The 23387-nt window shown below is 38.7% G+C and overlaps 1 protein-coding gene across 4 annotated transcripts in view; it reads left to right on the top strand.

The window, feature by feature from the left end:
- Nucleotides 1–23152, top strand: part of RBMS1 (RNA binding motif single stranded interacting protein 1) — a 157293-nt gene extending 134141 nt beyond the window's left edge. For 3 of the 4 annotated variants that reach the window (XM_081937043.1, XM_081937046.1, XM_081937045.1), the window contains exons 7-14: nucleotides 7666–7781; nucleotides 8763–8812; nucleotides 8898–8991; nucleotides 11589–11639; nucleotides 13253–13363; nucleotides 14888–14968; nucleotides 19419–19503; nucleotides 20400–23152. In XM_081937043.1, coding sequence (XP_081793169.1) covers nucleotides 7666–7781; nucleotides 8763–8812; nucleotides 8898–8991; nucleotides 11589–11639; nucleotides 13253–13363; nucleotides 14888–14968; nucleotides 19419–19496 — 581 coding nt within the window. In that variant the 3' untranslated portion in view covers nucleotides 19497–19503; nucleotides 20400–23152. The remainder of the gene's footprint in view (nucleotides 1–7665; nucleotides 7782–8762; nucleotides 8813–8897; nucleotides 8992–11588; nucleotides 11640–13252; nucleotides 13364–14887; nucleotides 14969–19418; nucleotides 19504–20399) is intronic. The other variant, XM_081937044.1, reaches the window with a different exon arrangement.
- Nucleotides 23153–23387: the final 235 nt, after the last annotated feature.

Raw genomic sequence — 23387 nt, 5'->3', positions numbered from 1 at the left:
TTGTCCAGTCCAAACTCTATTGCAATATCTTAACTACATAAATGGACATGTTGAGTAGCGATTATATTTCAGATGGTGTATTTCCATGCAGCTTCAAGTCGTAAAGAGCGTGGGATATTATTATTAAGATATTATTAATAGTAATAATTCAGTTAATTATCAAACATATTAGTTCACTGGCATATGCTGCAATCAACTCTCTAGAACCAGACAAAAGACTTTTGTCTTTTTTTTCCTGTGCTTCCTCTAATAGCATCAAATTCCTTGCTTGTGTGTATATGTCCGCATAGTTTCTGACTAATGGTCTGAATTTGAACTGTTTGAAGTTGATATCTCTGTTTTGAGCTTGGAACAGCTGTTTTGTGTTCAAAACAGTTGTTTTTGGTCTTTAAATGGATTGTTTTGGGGCATTTTGGAATGATTGAAATTGATTCTTTCAAATAGTTATTTTGAACTCAAAACACAGCTGTTTGAATTCAAAATGGTTTGCATTCAGAACATCTTATACATTGTCACTTATGATCTGTCTTGTATACTCTTCTGATGTCTGGCTTGCTTCTTTTTAAATTCAGATTTGCTCCTTGGCATAGTGAAAAGGGCAAGGTTTGCTTCACTCCAGCTTCAGAAGAGGCAGTAGTTACTGTCTGTTAGCAGCACAGCTTATTTCTGTGTAGGACACAGATAACAAAAATCTGGCAAAAAACAAATTCCTGCTAATGGACTGTTGGCTAAATCAGCAACCTTGGTTTGGATGAGAAAAGTCTGCAAAAACAGAGAAGTCAGGACATGTTACTGAATAGATTTGGATGGAAAACCATCTAAAAAGACATGCTGTCATATCCTTCTAAGCCGAAAAAACATCTGGAATCAAATGCAAAATGGCCAAATAGGTTGACAGTAGAAAAAGCTGGGGCTCTCAGATAGCAAGATGTTCAGGAAATGCTGAACAAACATTTCTAAGAAAATCAGACCAGTCTCTCTAGTCCCTCTCCCTCCCTCCCTCCCCCCCTCTCTCTCCCCCTCTCTTATTCTATTAAACTTTGTAAGAAGTATTTATTTAGAAATGTTTGTATACTACAGTGTATAAATGTCATAAAAAAGCTACAACTGTCGAAGTTCCTAAAAAGGATCAAATAGCCTAGGCAAGTGACAATCATAGTGGTAGTACAGTATATATATTAACCCTGTGCTTTTAACTTAGCACCATACAGACATAGGGTAAAAATAGCAATTCATACTATAACACATTATAAACATTTCTAAAATCCCCTTATAGAATAAGGGACCTCTAAAGTACAAGATCGCTGACAGTCTACAATATTAGGACTATTCAGAAAGAACTAAGGAAGCATTAAAACCTATTCAGTTCTTGCTGTTGTTGGAATGGAATAGATGCAAGACTAAAGAAAGTTGGTAGTGTTAGCGAGAATATGTATGAAGGTACCGTAGCTGCAGAGTTATGCTGTAAGAGCCATTGTTAGAAACAAGAACAAACTTTAAAAAATGAGGAAATCAAGACTTAATATGTATGAAATCAGTGTTCAGATAAGGACCAAAGGAACCCAGTTTTGCCCTTGCCTCTCCATTTATTTTCTTGTGATCCCCTGTATTGAAAAAAACACTTGAAAGGGATTGCCATCAGTGATTGACAGTAATAACTGTTCAGGGTCCTCCCACAGGCACCTAGGTCTAAGGCTTCCTCTCTAGGCATCCCACTTGCTAATACTCCATAATGTGCAATCTAGAAGGGAAGCACTTATTTGCATAATGTGCGGTGGAGAGCATGCAAATAATGGTTGGGGCTTGCTACCCAAATGAGTTACTTCAGCACTAAAACAAGGAAAAATGTTCCTGAATGTGGAGAAAAAGGAAGGAATATCATTAAGGCAGGCACTGCTCTCATTTCTGTTTTTTAAATAAATTGGTGCCCTGGTATGTGAGTCCAGTTTTCTTAAGCTTACTTAAAATGAATTCCAGTCAGAGGAACATAGGTGTAAATAGGCTGTGGTTAAGGTCCTATTCTATATTTTGTTTCTGAGGAAACCAGACAATTGAGTAGAACTCAAGAAATCTCCACAAAGCAGAGAAGGGAGAGCTTGATGAGGGGATATAAGACAGACCCTCACAGAGAGGGTCTCCTCCGGGTACCTTCCGCTAAACAGTGCGGGCGGGCGGTGCCTAGGAGTAGGGCCTTCTCTGTGATGGGCCCAACCCTCTGGAACGACCTCCCCCCCGATATTCGAACCACCTCTGATCTCCGCTCCTTCCGCAAGAAACTCAAGACCCACCTGTTTCGAGTAGTTGGTCTGGCCTAATTATAATTATAATCGTAATTGTATTTAACATCTATTACTAACTTTCCTGGATGGCTTTTTAAATTTTATATTGGGGTTTTAAACGGGTTTTAAAATTGTTTTTTAATTATTTAAATTGGTTTTGGGGTTTTATATACAGACAGTATGTGTGTGTTGTTTTTGTTCAATGTCTTATGTTATGTTATGTTGTTCTGATTATGAACGGTCTGTACACCACCCCGAGTCCCTACGGGGAGAGGGGGCGGTCTATAAATTAAATAAACCATAAACCAGATTGTAAACTGTTGGGGCATAGGGTCATGTAATTCAGTAGCCACAAATGGGACATAAATTGGTATAATTTCATTCCAGAATTCTTGGTACTCAGTTCTCCATATGCAAGTTTAAGTGGGATTTTTATCCTTACAGCAAGGAGGGAAGCATAGTGGCTATAATAGCAATAGCATTTAGGCTTATATACCACCCCACAGCCCTTTACAGCACTCTCGGAGTGGATTACAAGGTAAGCATTATTTTGAATATTGCGCCCAATAATCTGGGTCCTCATTTTTTACCCACCTTGGAGGGATGGAAGACTGACTCAACCTTGAACCCTATCAGGATCGAACTGCAGCTGTGGGCAGAGTTTGCCTACCATACTGCACTTTAACCATTGCATGATGATGATGATGATGATGGAGGAAGAGAAGGAGGAGATGATGATGATTTACATTTACATCCTGCTTTTCCTCCTCTGTTCCTGAGATATTTCATCCAGCACCATCTGGAGAATGATAAATACCCCACATTTGCTAAAATATGCAAGACTGTGTTTCAAATGTTGTTGTTTTTTAAACACAAAACAGTCCAGTTTGAACTACCCAGTTTTGTCTAGGGAGCCAATTTCATATAGTGAGAAGGAAGGCGAGGGCTATGCCTCCAGGGACCTCTCCCACTCCTGAGGCACCCCATGCTCTGCTTAACAACCTGCATGTTCATTTAACAGTTCATTGGGGAGAGTAGTGATGGGGGGGCATCATTAAGTGAAATGCTTCACCTAACGGCTGTTGCAGCATGCAACTGAACATATGGTCACATCTCGAGGACTACCTTAAACAACATAATATGATTTAATAATGTGCAATTGAAAATCTGGGTAGGGAGGGGATGAGGAATAAAGTACATTTTTTCTGGTTATGTTACTAAACATATGAACCCATTGAAAGTGGTTACCGATCACTCACTAACAAGATAAAATAATTTTCAATTCAATTTGTGTGCTAAAATTATATTTCTTGCTGAATTATCTTTCTGCTAAAAAGTTTCAGCGTGTTTTACTGGAAATGAGGGTTAAATAGGTATTAGTAAGGAAACTGGCTGAGAACATACTTCTGAATATCTAGCCCAAGTAATGTAATCTGAGTGCAATTCAGTCTAATCCCTGTCTTTATATTTTATAAAAACAACAAACTGATTTTCCTGAAAATTGATAAATTACCAGAACTCACAGGTAATGGAGAACTCTCAAAACAATTGTTCACAACAATTTTAGCTTTGTTCACTGTAGAAATATGTAGTAAAGAAATAATTCCCTCTACAACACGTCCTATCATTATAAATAGCATTCAATTCAAAAGCACCACGTGAAATGCAAATTACTGAATTGTTAATGCAAAATGGCAGCTGGAGTGGTTGAGGTGATCATACATCCCAGAATTCTCAAGCTTATGGTTTAAATCTTTCTTAGGGTTTATATAGTCTATGGGATGTTGTTTGCTGAAAATCAGTGAAGCAGGAACATTATTATTAGCTGAAAGTATTAACAAACAACTTTATGGTAGTGCTTCTATGGAGTCATTAAGTGTATTACAAGGAAAGGGAGGAACAGCTGTGTTTTAGTCAAAATAGTTCTGTTCAGTCAGCCATTCTATGATAAAATCTGAAGAAAAATGGAGCCACTAAAAGCCCACGTAAAAGTCAACAGGAAGAAAGCTAATTGCATCTCCTGGGGGAAAGAAATTCCATATATATAGTGTCACTGCCAAAAAGGACCTCTCTTTTTTTTGTATCTGCCAGCTTCCACCCATCAAGTTTGTAGCTGATACATTCCTCTTAACGTGAACTTTACAGTTCAAATTACATTTGCAGACTATTTTCAGGTATTCATTCATCATTCTATCTTCCCATACAGAGGTACTTAAAAATTAAAGCATCATCAAGATTCAGTCTTTCAGAGCTTAAAGCAATCTTCCCCCATTCACTAGATTTTTTTTAATAATAGAATTTCTTAGAATCCCTAGCCATTGAACATGTTTATGAAGTTAGATAAAAACTTCAGTTTATAATAAACATGTTATATATTACAATCTCATAAAATGTAGAATATCAGAGTTGGAAGGGACTTTGGAGATCTTCTAGTCCAACCCTCTACTCATACCTTATACCATTTCAGAAGGTTGCTGTCCAGTCTCTTTTTAAAAGCCTCCAGTGATGGAGTACCCACAATTTCCAAAGGCAAGATGTTCCACTGGCTAATTGTTCTCACTATCAGGAAATTTCACCTTAGTTATAGGTTGGATCCCTCTTTGATTAGTTTCCATCCATTGCTGTCTTTGTAATTCTGATTTAAAGGGCAGAAAAGGAAGGATGGATGGATGGATTTGCACTCAAACCATCTATATTTGCCCTCCACCCATGTAGGTGTGAATGTAATTTATCTCGGAATATTCTTTTCAGCAGGAATTCTAGCTACTAGAACACTGTAGGTGGGAATCTTTGAGTACAGCTGGATCCCTCTGAGAGGTTGTTTGAGCTGTTAGAGAACACAAATAAAATTAAGATCTAGAGAATTTGCTTACACTATATTTTGCTCACAGTTAATTCTGCAGGATTCTCTTGGATGACAAAAATATTAGATACATATGCCAAAGCAACAATTATGTTTCATAGAAGTGCTTCATAATGTCACTGTTTTAATTTCGGGTATATAATCCAACAGAACACCTATGTAAACAGTATTGAGTGCCTAGCTACCCTGTTTCCCTGAAAAAAAGACCTCCCTAGATAATATCCCCAATCAGGCTTTTGAGGGGATTCGCTAACATAAGCCCTCCCTCTAAAATAAGCATTCCCCGAAAATATTGCAACACAGCAGCAGCCATGAGTTGACCACGCTTGCCGTCTCCTGCACCTCAAAAATAATAAGACCTCCCCGAAAATAAGGCCAAGCGCTTATTTCGGGGATCAAAAAAATTAAGACCCTGTCTTATTTTTTGGGAAACACAGTATATCTTATTGACATTTTTTTCAAAAGAAAGGAAAGAAGGTTTCCTCCAAATAACAGTAAAGTGTGGGATGTGGGGAATTTATTGAGAGGAATGTAATGGAGGAAGATACTTGGCTATCTTGGATAGGAAATGCAGTGTTACTGCCAGTCAAGAAAAAAGAAGGCTGCAGTCAGGAAGAGGGCACTTATTCTGCCTGTCCCTTGTTGCCTAGAGAGTCTCTCTACATGCACAGTCTCCTTGTGTACTGTGTACTGTGAATGTGTGAGCATTTAAAGCTACAGTGCATCCTCTATCCATTAAGATTCTCCATACAGATGAGGATGATGAAAAATGAGATACAGATAGTTCTTGACTTACAAGCATTCATTTAGTGATTGTTCGAAGTTACAATGGCACTGAAAAAAGTGACCCATGGCTGTTTTTCACACTTATGGCCATTGCAGCATCCCTGTGGGTCATGTGATCGAAATTCAGGCCCTTGGCAACTGGCATGTATTTGTGATGGTTGATGTGTCCCATGATGTGATCTCCTTTTGTGAGCTTCTGACAAGCAGTCAGTGGGGAAGCTGGATTTGCTTAATGACCATGTGACAACTGCAGTGATTCGATTAACAGCTGTGGCAAAAAGGTTATAAAATGGGACGCCGTTCACTTAATAACTGTCTTGCTTAGCAGCAGAAATGTTGGGCTTGATTGTGGATGTGTATCAGGGACTACCTGTACCTCAACTGGTGCAGAATCTCTTACGAATAGGGAAGCTGTGCAGTGTATCATCTGTATTTAGAGGGGACTGAAAGGAGTATGTTGATTAAGCAGGACTAAAATTTAAGAACATACTTTCTTTGGATTAAGAACTGCTGAACAGTTGCACTGGAAAGATTCTGTTTCGGCGTAGAAGTATTCTGTGAATACATATATAGCAATAGGAACTGTTGAATTCAGTGTGACTTATGACAGAATAAATATTACAGGCTTACACTTGCTGAATCCAGATTCCACAAACTTTCTCTCTTTTCTCTCTGTGTGCACAATATGCCTGTCTATTTTCAAAAGGATAAATTCGCTAAAAGCTAGAAAAATTTGAATCTGAATATGAAGATAGGAGACTTCTGTCTTAAAGAATTTCTACCTTAAAACGAATGAGAAAAATTCTAACATGAATGCACTAGAGCAGTGGTTCTCAACATTTTCTTCACCATGAACCCCCTTTAAATACCTTTTGTGGCCACGGACCATGGCCACAGACCACCAAGACTTAAGATTTAAATTGTAATATTTCTTCAAGCATTTGTGGATTCGCTGTGATGACATGGCAGCCCCTCCAGAGGTCCATGGACCACAAGTTGAGAACCCCTAGTCTAGAGCACTTCTCTGTGCCAGTGAATAAATCTTCTATTACTGTATTTGTCTACCTTTACCATTATCTAATGTACAATTGTACAATAAACAGAAAGGGGGAAATCAGTAGTTGAAAATGTACTGAGTTGAAATGAGCATTCTCCTACAGAGAGTCCTCGCTTAATGACTGGTTATTTTATGACTATTTTATGACTTTGAAGTTATGACAGCCACAGAAAGTGGGCTGTGCAGCACTCTGGCCATTATAAATTGTCTCTCCTAATCCCAATAGTCACGTAAATGCATGTGGGAATGGGTCATCTTTACAATAGGTCATGATGTTCTGCATTCTTGTGACAATGATTCGATATGTTTTTTGCTGGTTTCGGCCCATTCACATGAATACATTCACTTAACGACCACTGTGTTCGCTTAGCAACTGCCACAAAAGAGGCTAGAAAATTATTTCTGTTTACAGTAGTGCCTTAATTTAATAATTTCAGGATCAGTTCAGGTCGTACATCAAGGACTACCTTTACTTTATATTCGTCTTACTGACTTGGCTGGATGTAAAGATAATAGTCATATTAATTCAGTAATCTGCACACATTTATGTATACTAGGTTGCTGATCTAGATAATTAAGATATATAAGATGGCACTCTTTTCAAATGGTGGGAAGAATATATATCATTTTGTAATCCCAGAGATTAGTACATCAAATTAATCCTAAAGGATTTTGTTTAGCTCCTACAGAACCTTTGTTGTGCAAGTTTGCGGATGGAGGACAAAAAAAGAGACAGAATCAGAACAAATATATACAAAATGGAAGAGCATGGCACAGAGAAGGCGAGGTGAGACTTGTAAGTTTTCATTTCAACCTTTTAATCTTTATGTGCGTCTAGATTAAGAAAGTAATGTAAATAGTACTTTGTTTTGTCATTCCTCTGTATTGTGCAATAGGGTTTTATAATTCTGTACTATTTGCCTTCTTGATAATATAAACATTGAAATTAAAATCATAAATATACAATTCCTTTTTAGGAATGTTTTATTTTATTTTAATTTTGTTGAAAACTACTGCTTTGTGACTAAGAGTCGAATCAATAAGAGCAATAAACAAAATGCAATAGAATCAAAATTGCACTTCAGCAAAGGAAGGAAATGGCAATCAAATATCTTTTAATCGAATCAAACCGTAACCTAATCACAGCACTGTGAAGCGGAATAGCCTCTAAGTCAGGTCAGAAAAGCAAGGGGCATTGACACACCCCTCCAAAGTTTCATAAACGTTTGAAGGCTTCTTAGTATTTTAGCGAGCTGGTGCATCTCAAGGGAAGGAGCTCCAACTATTGCTATTCTTGAAAATACCCTCTTTCCTAGCACACATGTGCAGTCCATATTGTGTGGTTTAACAGCTCAGCTACATTCTGGCACATGGTTATGTGAGCACATTTCTATCATGAGTCAGCATATCCTGAAAAGTTCGGTAAATAACAAGATATATAGTAGCTGAGATTTGCATTGGGCTTTCAAAGCATGCTTGTGGAAAGTCAGGGCAGTGCAATGGTGCATTGCAAATACTCTCATTGGGGGATATGTGGCTGAGTGCCAAAGCTAAATTAACGTGAAAATATGTTTTGATTGTGTTTCATTGAATAAGTACTGAAATGCCTAAATACTTTACTTTTTGTATATCAATTATGGTAAAAAAAAACATTTCTTGAAATACTCTGCTGTCATTGTATCATTTTTTATTAATTCAAACAGATGGGCTGGTGTTAATGTTTCGATTGGGTTACTAACCATTGCTTATTGATGATTAATTGCTCCTTTTCCTAAAGGCTGGGATGACACTCACTTACGATCCAACTACAGCTGCTTTACAAAACGGGTATGTAAATTAAGCACTTAATAAATGCAGTTGATTTTCCTGTATCTTTTAAAAAGTTAATAATGAAGATATATGTATTTTCTAGATTTTACCCCTCCCCATACAGTATTGCAACGAACAGAATGATCACTCAAACATCTATCACGCCATATATAGCTTCTCCAGTTTCTACATACCAGGTGAGTATTTCAAGGTTAGCAGAATTAACAGTAGAATTATGTTTCCTTTGTAAGTGGCTCATCTGTATCACACATGTTAAAAAGCCTTACCAAATCTAGGCATATCTAGATGAGGAGCCCTCAGTTCTCAAATTCCCTCAAAAGCCCATTGATAAGAGCTCTAGAAATTAATGATTATCCATCTGGAAGGAAAACAGGTTGAGGAAAGCTGGTGTAGAACTCCAAAGGTAATGCAAAACTACATTGAATAGCTTTAGTGTAAATTCCACACAAATTTCTGAGTAAACCGCTCCTTGGTTTCCTGTTGTATAGAAATTGATAGGTGCAGCGGGGGGGCTGGGGGGGCATAAAAGCTTCTGTCATTTAAAAATATTGCTAAAGTAGAAGTAATGCATTGTGTTTGAGGGAACCTTGAAAACGTCAGATTGTTTAACAGATTTGCCGAAAGAAAACAGGCCTGCCCCCAAAAAGCTTGCTTACTCACTATGAGAGTAAAGAACCTCCCTAAAAGTGTATGTTAGTACATTTTATAGGAAAGATCCCTGGAGTACTTACAGATTATTTTGTAAGCCTTCAAGCAGATCTCCTGTTCAGTTCCTTTCTATTTAGTGCAAGATCTGACAAAACATTGGGAGATAAACCCAAGGAACCTCCTTCAGGGTTGAGGAAGAGAGTGAGCAATCTCACACTTTCTTTAACTCCACATCTCTCTTGGGAAGGTTGTGTAAGATCAGACTCCAGAGACCGTGCTAGCTTCAGTGGTTCAGAAGAGGGAAAGAAAGAAGAAAACAAAAACAGTGTTACTAAGAACGGCTAAACCACTGCCTTTTCCTCTTGCCATCAGGGAGTAAAATTGGCTTGATTAAGGGCAAAGGAACTCTTTCAGCCAATGTGGGATCCCTGCCCAGTCCCGTGGCTCTGCTCAGGGTATTGATTGGCGAATGCCCAGTGTGCTTGGGAGGAAGGCCCTGCCAGACAGGAAGGCCCAGGGAAATCAATCCCACATTCTACTGAAGGGGGTTAATAGCTTTTGCAGACTTCACTGGCTGCTACTTCTGAGTCTTCCTCCAAATGAAGCTTTTGAGCAAGGGGTGTGGATAAATGGCTCTGGTTCTCCCTCATCAGGGGTGGGTTTCAAAATTTTTTACTACCAGTTCTGTGGGCATGGCTGGGGGGGGGAAGCATGTGACTAAGTGGGTGTGGCCCACTTACTGTCACCCATGCCAACTCGCTTCCTTTACCGCTCACTGCTCCTGCCGGACAGAGTGTTGGAGGCCAGGCTGGTCCCGGCCACCCGCTTGCTTGCCACTTTCCCAGCCATCCGCCCAGTTGACCAGGCAAGGCCCGGGCTGCAGCCAGTGGGGAGGGGGGGTTAGGCAAGCACGGATGTTGCTTATCCATGTGTAGGCAGGAGGAGGCAGTTCTGTGGATCCACGTGGCGAAGGCGAGGTAGGGCAAGCGTCCAAGCGGGCTGGTTCGGGGGCATGGCCAGCCAGCCATTCGGCGACCCAGGCCCAATTTCCACTACTGGTTCAACCAAACCAGTCCGAACTGGGAGCAACCCACCTCTGTCCCTCATTCAAAACTTGACTTGAATATAGTACATGTGTATGCACAGAACAAAGAGGGTGGTTGCAAGGTTGCTTTTCTTTACAGCCTGCTTTGTGTATGCACTATGTGTTCATAAAGGCCAACTTAATTTGTACCCATGTTTATCTGAATCTTTCAGTATGCTGTTTTACAGTTCACTGAAAAAGAAAATGGAGGTATCAACACCTAGCAGTCATTATAGAATTAAGACATTCATAGGCAGCACTTTTATTTTAGGTAGAAACTTTTCAAGATTTTTTTTCTCTCAAAATGTCCAGATGATCCTTATCAGAGCCGAGGTAGATTTTCCCCCAGTTCTATCTTTGTCTGATTAAGCTCTATTAACTGTTCCTTTCATCCAGAGTATTCATCCCAAATGAAAGTCATGTTTACAATGAAGTTTTAAACTTAACTGCAGTCCGAGTTTGACAATGCTAAGGCTCAAGAAATAACCTCCTCTACTGTAAATCCCAACTGGTCTTTTTTTTAAAAAAGGAAACAGATGTTACCGCTTAGCCAGACCCCTCCCTCAGCTTTGTTGTCTGTGAAAACTCTGCTGAGGGGATCATATCCTGTACCTTTGCAATGTCAGATCGGGATTGCTGGTATTCAGCTTTCTGCTTATGGTTAAAAAAAAGGGAGGAATTGTTTACAGCTTAATCATTTGTGGTACTGCACTAATACATTTTGGTTGGAGCGTGGAGGGGATTATGGTGTCTTCTAAGTGAAGGGTAGTGTGAATTAACACAGTCTTCCAGGTTGTCCTATATTGGCTCTGGAATTTTCAACTCTTGCAGCCAACCTATCAACTTAAGCCCACTTCCCAACCTTGAGGCTTCGGAAGGTGGTCAAGTGCAGTGAAAACTTAGGATGATAGCTGTCATCCAACAATATCTGTGAACTTAGCATTATTGGAAGTTACATAGTTGAAGATACACTGAACATTCTGTAAGCTATGCATAATTAATACAAATCTGTTAAAAGTGGTTTTTTGTTTTATTTTCCAGGTGCAGAGTCCCTCCTGGATGCAGCCTCAACCATATATAATGCAGCATCCTGTAAGCATGCACTATTTATCTTAATGTTGCTCTGACTCTGCTCTTGGAATGGGAATGGGGAGAATGGGAATTGTTCCTACTTTTATGGGTTTATATAGTCAGAGCTGGACTACATAAACCCATATACCTATATTCTATAGCAGGCACAACATACTGCATACACTAAACTAACCATCCAGAGTTGCTGGGAGTCGGGCATCAATCTAATACAACATTATACAATCCATCACTATTGATAAATTCCATCTTATCCTTAATCCCCCTCATCTAAACAACCAAGCGACGGTTAGATCAATTTTACCCACCTCTGTTGAAACAAAATAATAGCTGTAAGTGGGAAGCAAAGATGGAAAGCTGTAAAACTGGAATGAAAACCTATGATTATACTGTATACTGCCTGGAAGATACTAGAGTGATTTGTCACGGGTTGTCATATACCTGAAAGGCACTAACTAGCTATAAATACATATGTACATGCACAAACAGGTGTGTTTGTGCCCATATCTTTAGATACACAGTTCCTGGCAGGAAATCCTAGATCTATCACTTCTGAAGCTTAGGAGTCCACTTAGGAAATATATTGTGTTCACTTCTCCCACTGAATTTAGCTTAGAGAAACTTGAAGTCTATATTTGGGGCTGGGTGATATCTGTACAGCCATATATGGAGTCCATTATAAATACTTCACTAACTGCCCTGGTAAAATAACTTGACCAGAAATATTCTTACCTATAGAACAAACTAACCATACTGGATTAGACAAATGTTCCATTTAATCCAGCATCTTTTTTCTTGCATGCTGCAAAGAGTTAGATTTATTGGCTTAGATGGTCCCTTCCAATTCCGTACTGGACAGACAGAGATTTTCAGAACATTTTTCCTCCTAAAGAGCTTCACCAGTAAAATGGAGCCAGTGACCATAACATCCATTTTGTTTTTTGTTTAAGGAGAGGGGAGAACTGGAGTTTGTGCAAAAAGTGGAATTCCCAACTATTGCAGTAACAAGATCCATATGTTTTACCTAGGGAAAAAATGACCCTTTATAGAGGTTAGAAAACTGTCAGGAAATGCCATGAAGGTGACATTTTCCTATGGCTGAGGAGTTGGAAGATTTCCCTCTTCTATAGAATCCCACATATTTCAGTAGAATCCCACCTATTTACTTATATTGTGATAATCTTGCCTTTAAATTGTGATAATCTTGCAATGAACACCAATTTCATAAGTATATGAATTTCATAATTTCATCTTCCAGCATGTTTTCTCAACCAGTCATTTCAAAAAGTCTGCTGTTTTAATAAAGATCTTAAATTTCTTTTATTTCTTTCGTTTGTATCCTGCCTTTATTATTTGCGCAAATAATTCAAGGCAAGAACATATACAACCCACCTTCCTTCTCTTATTTTCCACACCATGACAACCCTGTGAGGTGAGTTGGGCTGAGAGAGAATGACTGGCCCAAGTTCAAAATGCATCTTACAAAATGCATGAAGCGGTCCTAAATCAAAACTTTTTATTTTCTATAAAAACATCATATGCGTGCAACTTTTCTAAAAGGGAACGAAATAACCACATTGGGAAGTGTTTTAAACCTGTCTCTTTAATTCTGGTAGGGGGCTGTATTAACTCCTTCCATGGAGCACACCATGTCTTTGCAGCCGGCATCAATGATAAGTCCACTGACCCAACAGATGAGCCACCTTTCATTGGGCAGCACTGGAACAGTACGTAGCCAATTCCAATAAACTCCCGTTAATAACCACTGTAAAAGTTAACTTTCTATCATTTTCATTACCTGGTAAGAGTGTATCCACTAGAAACCCACTAGAAATCCATTCATAAAATTCCTAAAGTTTACTGTTGTAATTTTTTTCAAGAGAGGAACATGGACATTAGCAGATTTGATTGGTGAATGTAGCTGCTTTTCTCCAAAATACATGATCTTAACCGCTTGATACCAGTAGTGTCAACATGCATTGTGAATGAGCTCTTGAATCTACTATGATTTATCCGTCCCTTATCTGCTAACAAGAGCTGGCATTGCTAGATAAAATGCCTTACAAATTAAAAATGGAAAACATTGCCAGTGACTTGGTTAAAATGATTTAGGAAACACTTGATTTCTTTCTCCATGATATTAAAAAAAAACAACAACCTAAAACCGCACTTTTACAGGTAGTTCTCGGTTTACAACCGCGAGCGAGCCCAAAATTTCTGTTGTTAAGCGAGACATTTGTTAAGTGAGTGTTGCCCCATTTTATGACTTACCTTGTCACAGTTGTTAAGTGAATCACTGCAGTGGATAAGTTAGTAACCTGGTTGTTAAGTTGATCTGGCTTCCCCATTGCCTTTCCTCGTGAGAAAGTTGCAAAAAGTGGGCACATGACCCTGGGACACAGCAAAGGTCACAGCAAAAATGAACCAGTTGCCAGGCGTGTGGAAATGCTGCAAAGATCATAACTATTTAAAAAATGGTCATAAATCACTTTTTTCAAAGCTGTTGTATTTTTAGCGGTCACTAAACAAACTATTGTAAATCAAGGACTACCTTTGTTTTTTTAAATAATCTGGGAGCTTGCATTCTTTTTCTGAAATAGCAATAGCACTTAGGCTTATATACCATTTCATAGTGCTTTGCAACCCTCTCTAAGCAGTTTACAGAGTCAGCATATGGCCCTCAACAATCTGGGTTCTCATTTTACCGGCCTTAGAAGGATGAAAAGCGGAGTCAACCTTGAGCCAGTGAGAATCGAACAGCTGGTAGTCGGCAGTCAACAGAATTAGCCTGCATTCTAACATCTGTACTATCACAGCTCTGTAAGCTGCCTATAGAGTCAAAAGGAATGAATTGGGTGGCCATATAAATTTTCTTAATGAATAAATAAATACCTTCACTGGCTAAATTCATCATAGTTTATATAAATAAGTTATAACAAGTTTTCTACATTACTCCATCCTCCATCACACATTTGGATGAAAGCCGTATCTACTTTCAAATACACTTATGTTTTTTTTGGAATTATTGCACCTACATTAATCATGGTTTGCCATTTCAACTATGATTATGAATCATGGCTAAGCAAAAACAGAAGAGAACTCTTACAAGCAAGTTATGGTTCACGTAATATTTATTAGGCCTTATATCTCAGATGGTAACATGCTTGAATGTGCTTATACATGTAAAATGCTAACATGCTTGTCTGTGCGCCATTGAATTTAATATACAGCATTATCTGCCTTTTTTGTAGTACATGCCTGCCACAACAGCTATGCAAGGAGCTTATATTCCCCAGTATACACATGTCCCCACTGCAGCTGTTCCAGTTGAGGTGAGAAAATCTTTATTATATTATTGGTATGAATTCTTGGTTGTTGTTTTTGCTATTCTTATTGATGCATTATATTTTTAATGGTATTTAGGCTTTTATGTTTTTAACTGTACATTGCCTTGAGTTACTCTGTGAGTGAGATGGGTGGTGCCTAAATTTGACAAACAAATAAAATGAAAATTGTACATATGCCTTCTTAAGAATTTGATTAATAGAGAGGGATAAAAACAACTATGGTATAAGAGTGTGTGTGTGTGTTGTGTATGTGTGTGTGTTTGTTGGTGTGCTTTCATGCAGTCTTTGTAGAGAACCAATGATGCAGAACCTTAAGAAAAATGCCCAATTGTAATACATAATACTATAGGTAGTCCTTGACTTACAACCACAATTGAGTTCAAAATTTCTGTTGCTAAGCGAGACATTTGTTAGTGAGCTTTGTCCCATTTTACAACCCTTCTTGCTACTGTTGTTAAGTGAATCTCTGCAATTGTCAAATTAGTAACACAGTTGTTGAGTCTGGCTTCTCCATTGACTTTGCTTGTCAGAAAGTCGCAAAAGTTGATCACATGATCCTGGCACACTGCAACTGTTATAAATATGAGTCAGTTGTCTGGATTTTGATGATATAACCATTGGGTGCTGCAATGGTCGTGTGAAAAGCAGTCATAAGTCACTTTTTTTCAGTGTCATTGTGACTTTGAAGGGTCATTAAAATAACTGTGTCACCTTCTAAAGCATTGCCATGACTATTATCAGGTTGGCATTCGAGGGAAGATTCCATGCAAACCTTCGGCCAGAGTTGGATCTCATATTTCTACAACCTAGTTCGTGAATATGATGTATGACGTATGACCGAAGGGAGGAGATAGAGGAGTAAAGTTCAAAGGCAATTAAGCAAAAGCCAGTTTAGGCTCCACAGAAGATCAAGCCAATATGTTGATCCTAATAAATGAATGCTTTTTATTTGAACTTTGTCTCGAGGCTCGTAAATTAATTAGGTCATCTCTTGGGAACTTCACAGAGAGCCTAAACTGGCTTTCGCTTAATTGCGTTTGAACTTTACTCCTATACACACCGGGAGATAGACTGTGCCATTGAAATCATCCCCAGGGCAAAACTACCCAAGCCCAAACTGTACGCCATGACACCCTGGGAAATGCAAGAGATGCACAAGTACATAGACAAAAACCTAGCAAGGGGGTTCATTGAGCCAGCCAAGCCACGGGTCGCTGCGCCAATCCTCTTCAAAGAAAAAAAAGATGGAACTATGAGGTTGTGTGTGGACTTTCAAGGGATAAATGGGGTGTGCATACACAACCTATACCTTCTCCCCCTCATGAAGGACATGCTATCCCATCTGGCTAAGGGAAAGGTCTTCACCAAACTAGACCTCAGAGAAGCATACTACCGAGTATGTATTAGAGAGGGAGATGAGTGGAAAACAGTATTCAACTGCCCCCTAGGAAGCTTTCAATTCAAAGTGATCCCTTTCGGACTGCTGGGGGACCCAGCAGTATTCATGCAATTAATAAACGAGGTGCTGCACGATTACCTCTACAAGGGAATCCTCATCTACCTAGATGACATCCTTATCTATACTGAGACCATTGATGACCACGTACCCCTGGTCCGCCAAGTACTGGAAAAACGTCTGGCAGCCAACCTGTAAGTCAAGGTATCAAAATGAGAATTCTACCATGCACGGTTAGATTACCTGGGTTACTGAGTGTCAAATGAGGGAATAGAGATGGACCCAGCCAAAGTGCAAGCCGTCCTAAGCTGGCAACCCCCTCACACCCGCAGACAGGTACAAAGCTTCCTAGGATTCTCAAACTTCTATAGGCAATTCATCCCCTCCTTTGCAAAGATTGCCAAACCCCTGACTGACCTCCTGAAGACAGGGAGCCCAGGAACGAAACCTCATCGGGGACAGCCCCTACAGTGGGACCTCACCTGCCAAGAGGCGTTTGAAACACTAAAAGAAATGTTTGCAAAGGAGCCGATGCTGAAGCATCCTGACCCCAAACAACCCTTTGTGATCCAGGCAGATGCCAGCGACATGGCAGTAGGAGCGGTGCTACTCCAAAGAAACAACCAAGGAAACTTACAACCCTGCGCCTACACCTCCCGCAAGCTCACAGACACAAAGAGACGATGGGCCGCATGGGAAAAGGAGGATTTCGCAGTGAGATGGGCACTGCTAACCTGGAGACACCTGTTGGAAGCCGTTCGAAGTCTGGACCGACCACAAAAATCTGGAGGCTCTTAGGACCCCACGGAAACTATCATCTAAACAAGTCCAATGGGCTCAATACTTCAACCATTTTGATTTTGTCTTAAAGCACATTCCAGGTGGGAGGAACTTTCTAGCTGACGCCCTCTCCTGCATGCCTCAATACAAATGTGAACAGGAGCACATAGTGGATGCCATCATTCCCTCTACTCAAACAGCTGCCTAAGTAACCACCAGGCGGCAACGCCGTGACCAGCAAGACCAACCTGCAAGCGACCTAACCACGAGACTCAAAACTGAACTGCTAGCAGACCCCTGGTTCCAAAATAACCAACACATCTTGACAAAAAGAGATGACCTAGCATGGAAGGGGACGAAACTCTACGTCCCAGAATCCCTACATACCCTACTTCTCCAGAGGAATAACGACGCCAAACCGGCAGGCCACTTTGGGTTCCTAAAGATACACTTCTGGTGGCCTGGCATAAAGAAAGATGTGGATAGTTACGTGAAAAGTTGCACCATGTGTGCTACAATGAAGAGTCGACGGGGAACACACACACCCCGGACTGCTGCAAACAGTAGCAGACCCAACGAGGCCGTGGGAGGAGATCGCAATGGACTTTATAGTAGAGTTGCCAAAAAGTGGGGGGAACACGGTGATTTGGACTGTAATAGATCTGTTCTCCAAACATGCACACTTCATACCCTGTAGCGGACTATCCTCGGCTCACAAGCTGGCTAAACTGTTCTTGAAGCATATCTACCAACTGCCTGGAGTACCTTGAAGAATTATCTCAGACAGAGGGGTCCAGTTCACAGCTAAGTGCTGGGGGGAGTTCCTGCGGTCCATTGGGTCATCTCAAGGTCATAGTTCAGCTTTTCATCGGAGCACTAATGGGGCAGCAGAGAGACTGAATGCCATGGTAGAGCAGTACCTGAGGTGCTACGTGAACTATCAGCAGTCCAATTGGGCAGACCTTTTATCTTTTGCTGAGGTCGCATACAATAATGCTTTTCACAGTAGCACAGGACTCACGCTGTTCAAAGTAGTGAGTGGCATGGACTTTGTCCCAATGCCTGAGTATCCACGGGACCCCCCCTCCTCAGTCAGCTTGACTGATTGGATGTCAATGCTGAAAGCAACTTGGGAAAATGTCAAAAAAGCACTGGCTAAAGCGGCACAAACCTATAAGAAACAAGCAGATAAACACCGTGCTCCGTAATGGCCATTCCGGATGGGAGAGAAGATTTACCTCTCCACAAAATATTTGAGACTAAAACTGCCTAGCAAGAAACTGGGGCCAAAGTTTATGGGACCATTCCCCATAGTAAAGATCATCAACCCAGTCACAGTGCAATTGAAACTGCCTCGATTGCTGGGGAGATGCACCCAGCGTTTCATAGTAGTCTCTTAAAACCTGTGATCGGATCCACTCTGCGACCACTACCCGGGGAGCCCCCAGGCTTTATGGTCATAGGGGGCCAAACCCATTATGAAGTTCAACGAGTCCTTGATTTGAGGTGGCACAGGAGACAACTCCAATACTTAATCAAGTGGAAGGGCTACCCCTTATCAGAGACATCTTGGATAAAAAGTAGGAATATCCAGGCTGATCGCCTTATAGCAAAATTCCATGCAGAAAGTCCAGGCAAGCCTGGGGGAGGAACGCATCCCTAAATTATATACCTGTACTCAAATTGTCTTTGTGTCACACAGGTCGCTTTCGGGAAGTGAGGGGAGACAGATGTCAACTTCTAAAGCATTGCCATGACTATTATCAGGTTGGCATTCGAGGGAGGATTCCATGCATACCTTTGGCCAGAGTTAGATCTCATATTTCTACATATTTCTACTTCTGTCATACATCATATTCTAGTTCGTGAATATGATGTATGACAGAAGGGAGGAGCTGGAGGAGTAAAGTTCAAATGCAATTAAGCGAAAGCAAGTTTAGGCTCCATAGAAGATCAAGCCAAGATGTTGATCCTAATAAATGAATGTTTTTTGTTTGAACTTTGTCTCGAGGCTCATAAATTATTAGGTCATCTCTTGGGAACTTCACAAACTGTTCTAGGTCAAGGACTAACTGTACATGGTGTCACAAATTTTAGAAACTGTCTTTATATGTTTTCTTATAAAATATGCTCCATAACCCAATTTGAAGAAATAATTAGAATACCTTTCATACTATAGCTGGTGATTTTTTTTAACAGGAGGCCAGTGGTCAACAGCAAGTTACAGTAGAAACATCCAGTGATCATTCTCCATATACTTATCAGCAAAACAAGTAATTGTGAGGTAAAATTGTTATATTTCTTCAAAAGTGTAAAACATATTTTCTCATCCCAAAATAGAAAAGACTACTAATGCTAATACTTTTATGAAGCCAGTGTGAAATAATGCTGAATTTGGTACCCTGAATGTTTTCTCAGATCCTAGAATAAAATAATCTGTTGATTATAGAAAAATACATTTCTTGTAGCAAATTTTTATTAGGTTGCTTAGAATACCAACCTGTGGAATATCTATAAATTCCCATTCTTATAAAACCATATTTTGATATTTGAATTTGAGAATTTCCTTGGATTTTTCACTTGACTTCCAATTAACTTTTTAGGAAAATAAATCTAAGAATTATCCTAAGTATTATGTTTTAATTTTGGAACATGTCTTGTTCTCTACCTGAAATTGGGATAAATGATTTTTTACATATTTGGGAAAAAGATGCTCAATGCTTCTATTTTGTCCACATAATATGAGATATTGTTATCAGATATATTTATTTAGAAATGTTAACATCAAATGTAGATTACATACATAAACAAAACCATGGCTTGTTTCACCAATTTGGAATTCTTTTTTAGTCATTCTTGTCTATGTGAAATGTGTTATGAAGGCCTGGAAATGGTGAAAAGAGAATTGGAAAATAAGCCAGGAAAACTACCACATCCTTTTTTGGCATATCATGTCACAGTAATAAGCCCTTGTTTAAACTGATATACTTCCTTCAAATAAACAATAGCGTATTCATTGCCCTTCATTCATACATGCCTTTGGGCAAGGTCTCAACTAAGCTCCACATAGAAGATTTTATCCCTTTAAGTTTATAACCTCAGTAAATTCCTACAGCAGGCTAGTTTTTAGGAATGAGGTATTTGAGAATGAAATGTATTTTTACTCTTTCTTTTTTCCAGGTATGTTGGTGGTGACCTTGCCGAGAGAAGGATGCAAAGGCTGGAACAATCATGGATTTTACTGATCAATTGTGCTTTAGAAATTATTGACAGTTTTGCACAGGTTCTTGAAAACGTTATTTATAATGAAATCAACTGAAACTATTTTTGCTATAAGTTCTATAAGGTGCATAAAGAAAAAGAAAAAAAAAGATCTTAAAATTCATCCTAGTAGCTGTTCCCTTTCCCCTCCCCCCTTGAACAGGTTTATTTTAGTAAGAAATTTTTTATCAAGTGTTATGACGCAAAAAAAACAGAAAAAAGGAAAAAAAGGAAAAAAAAATCCTTAAAAATAATTCCGGTCACGCACATCTCAAAATGGAGACACATCCATGTGCATGACAGAATCCGTCTCTTGGTTTATTTTTATTTTGTGTTAACTTTTTTTTTAAATGTATAATTTTTTTTGAAGTTTAAATTAGTAAAACATCCATGCTGATGTTCTGTGCTTGCTGTGTGAGTCTCGCTCTAGTGCAGTGTTGCAATTGTAGGGTCTGTTTTCATAGCTTTCAGTTTTTGTTTTTGTTTTCTTTAAAAGTAGTCTGAAGTGTCTCATCTTTTTTCTATCAATTCCAATTTGCCTTAACTCTTTTAATGCTGTAGCTGTTTCAGTACGTAGTCCAAACTAATGGTGTAGAATGCTTTTGACCAAAGCTGGTCTATTATGCCTTGTAAAACAGCAGGATAGGGCTTTTAAGAGGTAGTCGATAAAAATTGCTGAAAAATCTGGCTTTTTAAAAATGTGTAGTAAGTGTTTTTAATGATTTTTTTTCCTCACATAATAATGTAAGGTTGTGAAATGCAAGATTGGGGAATAGGGAAATGTTTTGTGTGAAACACATTTTTCTGACTGGGGAAATTTTAATAGAATAAATCGTTTGTAAGGCCTTATGCCAATTAGTTTTCCTCTGCTAGTTAGGAACTCTGCTGTATGATGCAATGTAAAAAAAAAAACTTTTTGCCTTTTTTTTCCAGAAGCTAATTATGTTTTTAGTTGTAGGGTGGGGGAGTTTGGGTGGGGGAGGGGGAGGGAATCTGCCGAATGTTTCTGTCCTTTCTAGTAATGATAATGCTTAAGAACAATGCTGTACTGAGACCTAGCAAATAGAAGCATTTGCTTTTACAGCAAAGGCAAAAGCTAAAAGACTTTTTTCAAAATATAAGCTGAGATTTAAGTAGAAAACGAATGAGATTGGGTACTCGCTCTCTATATTAGGTAAATAAAGACTTGGCACTTTTTAAAGGTAACTTTACCAAAGAACAAAAGAGCCAGTAACCAATAATTCTGAATTGTCTCAGCAGTTTATGTCTTCTGTACTCTTTTATTTTTTATTATTTTTTTTCTTTTTGCCGGACCAGTTTGCGGTTAGAAGAATGTGCCTTTTTTTGTACATTTGCATTTAGGTTTTATAATTTTTAATTGATGTATGGACACAAACAAACAAACAAAAAGCATGAAGGAAGACTTGGATCCAAGCAGTGCCACGCTTTACATCATCACTACAAGTGTTCAGTGTAAAGAAAAGAAGAAGAAAATAATTTTGAAACTATGAAATTCCTGATTTCACAAATACACTGTTATTTGTACTTTTTAATGTATTAGATAAAAACTCACTGCTCTTAAAAGCTCGTTTTTATTATGATCGCATGTGTAAATTAAGTTGTCTTCCAAAACTGTGTACTTGTCTGGTCAACTGTGTATGATCAGTTATCTACCTCAAGGCTTATTTCTTTTTTCTAATGGGACAGGTTGCTGGCCCTCCCTGTTACCACAGACCAAATCACCCTAGCTCAGGAGCTAGGCCTAAGCAATTCTTCTTTTCACTTTTTGTTTTCCTTCTTAGTTTTTAAATTTTATGTGAGTATTCAAGTACAGATGTCAGTGACATTTCATAGTTTCAAAAGTCAATGCTGCTCTGAGAAGTGTAGATTCTAATAAATTACATAGACATAAGAAATACGTTTTGTTTTTGTTTTCTATTTTTTTATTTTTTTAAAGAAAAAAAGTTGTGGTATTATTGGTTCTATGCTCCCTTGAATTGACTGCTTTGTCAGAGTTCAGATTCCTTGCATCTTGTTCCTTGGAGGTGGCATGTTTCCAAAAAAGAAGAGGAGTTATTTACTACTTGATCTTCTCTTTCCATTAGCTAAACTTTGAGTTAAAACTTGGCAACTTTAAAATGCGTGGACTTCAATTGTCAGAATTCCCCAGCCATAACTGGATGTGGGATTCTGGGAGTTAAAATCCACACATCTTAAATTTCCAAGGTTTGAGAAACACTGGGAGGAATATAGATGCTGTTGGAAAATCTGAACGAAGTGCCATACTCATTATCTGCGTAAGATTTGCAAAATGTATCCTCTGTACATAAAAAAAAAAAAATCGATTACTTAAACATCACATAGTAGACAGCCATTAAATTATAAAAAAATAATTTATGAAGAAAGACCTTTTGTACAGATTGAAAAAAAAGATTTTCATAGAGATATCTATATGATCAAGAGAGTTAATTTTTTATTTTTGTTTTACTAGTGCCACAAACTTGCCAGTGGTAACTTATTTGTCCGGTTCAAGATAACTCTGTCATTTTGTTTCCTAGGACTTGTTGTTAAATGCCAAAAGACATTTTTGAACTGTAAATTTGATTAGATTGTTAGCTTTTTTCTGTTTTATTTCTTTTGAAAACTTTTGAATAAAAAACATCAAAACAAAACCAGACTTTTTCATGCTTTAAAAAAAAACTAGTATCGATTCAGCTCTTAGGTGATCTTTATAACATATACAAAGTTACAACATATTGCACATTATTTGAATATGCTTTACTGACAATAATATTTACATAACCTATCAAAATATTTTCCTCTGAAAACGAAAGACAATGTTCAAAGCTCACTATCTTCCAGAAAAATCAAAACCAAAATACAGCAGTTTGCCCCCAAAACATCCAG

This window comes from Natrix helvetica (genome assembly GCF_964273705.1).
Source record: "Natrix helvetica genome assembly, chromosome: 1".
Lineage (NCBI taxonomy): Eukaryota > Metazoa > Chordata > Lepidosauria > Squamata > Natricidae > Natrix > Natrix helvetica.
The sequence above is the reverse complement of the archived record's forward strand: the minus strand, read 5'-3'. Positions and strand labels throughout refer to the sequence as shown.